The 3,582-nt window shown below is 50.8% G+C and overlaps 1 protein-coding gene across 1 annotated transcript; it reads left to right on the forward strand.

The window, feature by feature from the left end:
• Positions 1 to 497: 497 nt before the first annotated feature.
• Positions 498 to 2,350, forward strand: LOC104169520 (zinc finger protein 239-like; the record flags this gene model as incomplete). Its single annotated transcript, XM_009710450.1, has 3 exons — positions 498 to 704; positions 1,137 to 1,235; positions 1,548 to 2,350. Coding segments are annotated over 3 exons (1,109 nt in total), but the record flags the coding sequence as incomplete, so codon positions are not given.
• Between the last annotated feature and the right edge of the window lie 1,232 nt (positions 2,351 to 3,582).

The raw sequence follows: 3,582 nt of genomic DNA on the forward strand, positions 1-3,582 counted from the left end.
GATGGACATGGCAGAACCAGCTCAGGTGGACAATTCGTCCAGGTCCAGCCGGGGGTTTTTACTCGTTCCTTTGGTGACAACAGTCACGTGCGAGAAAAATCAGACCCTTTTTGGGGAAAAAAATGCTTTTTTAGGGGTACAAAAACCTTGCCTAGCGCTGTGCCCCGGCACTGGGCAAGACGCGGCCCCCCCGGTAAAATCCACCTTTGCTGCCTCCCACCCAGGTGGGCACAGGGAGGTCGATGGTTTCATTTTGGCGTTTTTTATTCCTTCTACTTGGAGGTTTTCATTTCAGATCCGTAAATTTTAATCTTTTCCTGGGAGATCTTCGTTTTTCTTCCCCAATACGGCACGCTCTCCTTGGTTCCTTGGACTGGGCTTGAGCATCTTTGCTTCTTCATCCCAAAATCTCTGGTTTTTTGATGTTTGGGGGTTTTTATTTGATTTTTTAAAATTCTTTTTCCTGTGGAAGGGTGAGGTTGTGGCTCCGGTCCCAGATCCTGAAGATCTCTTGCTTTTGCTCCAGGAGGCTGTGACCTTCGAGGAGGTGGCCGCGTATTTCACTGAGGAGCAATGGGTCCTGCTCGACGTGACGCAGAGGGGACTCTACGTTGACGTCATGATGGAGAACTATGAGACCGTGACGTCACTGGGTAAGGAGCCCCCTCCCCTCCCCTCCAGTGCTGGAGCCAAGAGCTCCTCAAGTTTTGGCTCATTACGGCCTCGATGTTACAGACGCTCTTAAATTTTCAGATGGTTTTCGCTCCGCGGCACTCAGGAACAAGACAGATCATCAAGAAAAAAAACCTTTTTTTTTTTTTAATCCTTTTTCCTTGTAATTTTCCAGCGGATGGAAATCTCCGTCTTCCCCACAGGGATCTTTTCCCGTTTTTCCTGGACTTGCTCCATCCCACCCAATTGGTTTTGGGCCAACCTTTGATGTTTGCTTCTCTGTGGGGCTTGGGGGGAGGACACGCATCCCCCCGCAGGTATCTGGCTGACCGTACCACCATCCTTCCCACCCCACGTCCCTCAGGAAATTCAATTTTCTTTAATTTCTTTAATTTCTTCACAAATACTCTCAATATTCTCAGATCCCTTGTGCCGTTATCTCCTGATTTCACCCTCTGGAACAGCTTTTCCCCCGGCCAAGCTGGATTTGCTCACCCAGATGCGAGAGCGAGGAGAGCGCTGGGGCTCGGATTTTCAAGAAACGGAGAAAAAAGAACGCGGAGGTGAGGGCGCAGTGCCTGCGCTCACGACCTATCCTACCAAACCCACGCCAGGATTTTAGCCGAAACCATGCTGGATCCTTCTAGCAGATACAGCTCCGCCAATCCTGCCTGGAAATCAGAATAAATTTCCTCTCTGTTGATTTTTTTTTTTTTTTTTTTAATTTTTTTGCAGAACAACGGGAGCAGAGCTGCTGCACCCCCAGCCAATTTCCTTGCCTGTTTAATTACATTTTTCTCCCCCTTTTCCCCTTAATGTCATTTATGCCTGGCCTGAGAAATAAACCCGTCTGGCTTTTCTCTCTGTCGCAACAGGGCTACGATGGAAAATAGACAATGGCGTGGTTGATGCCAACTTTGGAGAAAACCCAACCCAAGAAGACGCTGCGGAAAGACGGCGTTCCCGTACCGAGGTTGACGGAGAGGACAACCAGAGCAAGGACTTAATTATATCCCCGAGAAATGAGACGGGAGAAAAACCTTTCAAGTGCCTCGAATGCGGGAGAAGCTTCACGCGAAGCTCGGATCTCATCGTCCACCAACGAACCCACACTGGCGAAAAACCCTACCGGTGCCCGGAGTGCGGGAGATGCTTTAACAGGAGCTCCAGCCTCGTCACGCACTGGAGGACGCACACGGGTGAAAAAATATACGTCTGTTCCGAATGCGGGAAAAGTTTCACGCGAAGCTCGACGTTAACGGCTCACCGACGAACGCACACGGGGGAAAAACCCCACGAGTGCCGCGAGTGCGGGAAACGCTTTGGAAAAAAGTCAAATCTCCTTAAACACCGACGGCAACACACCGGAGAGAGACCGTACCCGTGCCTCGACTGCGGGAAAAGCTTCGCACAGAGCTCGGATCTCATCATCCACCGACGAATCCATACGGGTGAAAAACCCTACCGGTGCTGGGAGTGCGGGAAGCGCTTCAGCGTGCGATCCAAACTGGAGCGACACCGGCGCGTGCACACGGGGGAGAAGCCGTACCCGTGCGGGGAGTGCGGGAGGAGTTTTGGGCAGAGCTCGCACCTTTCGGCGCATCAGAAAATTCACGGAAGGGAGAAATCGGCGCTGCGGGTGTGGGAGGTCATTCGGCGCGAGACCCTGCCTTGCTGAGTCGCGGAAGCCGCGCCTGGGTGTATAGGATATCTGAGAGCGCGCGCTTTGCGCGGGACGCGGATGTATAGGATATCGGAGAGTGTGCGCTTTGCGTGGGATGTGGATGTATAGGATATTGGAGAGTGTGCGCTTTATGTGGGACACGGATGTATAGAATTTGCATAGGACATGGATATATAGAATATCAGAGAGCGTGCGCTTTGCATGGGACGTGGATGTCTAGAATTTGCGTAGGACATGGATGTATAGAATATCGGAGAGCCCACGCCTTGCCTGGGACACGGATATATAGAATATCCGAGAGCCCGTGCTTTGCGTGGGTCATGAATGTACAGAATATCGGAGAGCTTTGCATTTAAGCGAATAGAATATCAGAGAGTGTGCACTTTGTGTGGGACGCGGATGTATAGGATATCTGAGAGCACGTGCTTTGCCTGGGATGTGGATGTATAGAATATCCAAGAACCCACGCTTTGCCTGGGATGTGGATGTATAGGATATTGCAGAGCGTGCGCTTTGCGTGGGACGTGGACGCATAGAATATCTGAGAGTGCGCACGTTGTGTGGGATGTGGATGTATAGAATTTGCATGGGATGTGGACATATAGAATATCCAAGAGCATGTGCTTTGTGTGGGACATGGATGTATAGAATTTGCGTAGGACATGGATGTATAGAATATTGGAGAGCCCACGCCTTGCCTGGGACACGGATATATAGAATATCCGAGAGCCCGTGCTTTGCGTGGGTCATGAATGTACAGAATATCGGAGAGCTTTGCATTTAAGCGAACGTCGCAGGACGTTTCAGAGGTGCGTGTGAGCCCGCAAAAGCTCAGAAAATCGGCAAAACCCATGAAACGCCGTTAAAAATGAGGCGGTGCGGGCGCGAGCAGGGCTATTAAATATTTCGGCGTTTGGGTCGAGGAGGAACGGGCTGACAAAGCGCAGCTTTGTAGAACCCACATGGGTCTCGTACTAGAACGGGTCAGTTTGTCTTTGGGTAAGAAAACAGCTTTTTGGTGGTTTTTATCCTCTTCCTCACGATGGTCGGCCGGTTGACACTCTGTATTTCCCCACACACACCCCCCAAAAAAAAAAAATTCCCAGAAAGCCCCAAAAAAAGTGATTTTCCCAGTAAGGACCCCTGCCTTTCTCCGAGTCGCCGGCGTCCCTGAACATCTCGAGATGTTTGAACTCGACGGCGCAGCGAGACGGGAGGATTTTTTT

This window comes from Cariama cristata, unplaced genomic scaffold (assembly GCF_000690535.1).
Source record: "Cariama cristata isolate BGI_N322 unplaced genomic scaffold, ASM69053v1 scaffold29121, whole genome shotgun sequence".
Taxonomy (NCBI): domain Eukaryota; kingdom Metazoa; phylum Chordata; class Aves; order Cariamiformes; family Cariamidae; genus Cariama; species Cariama cristata.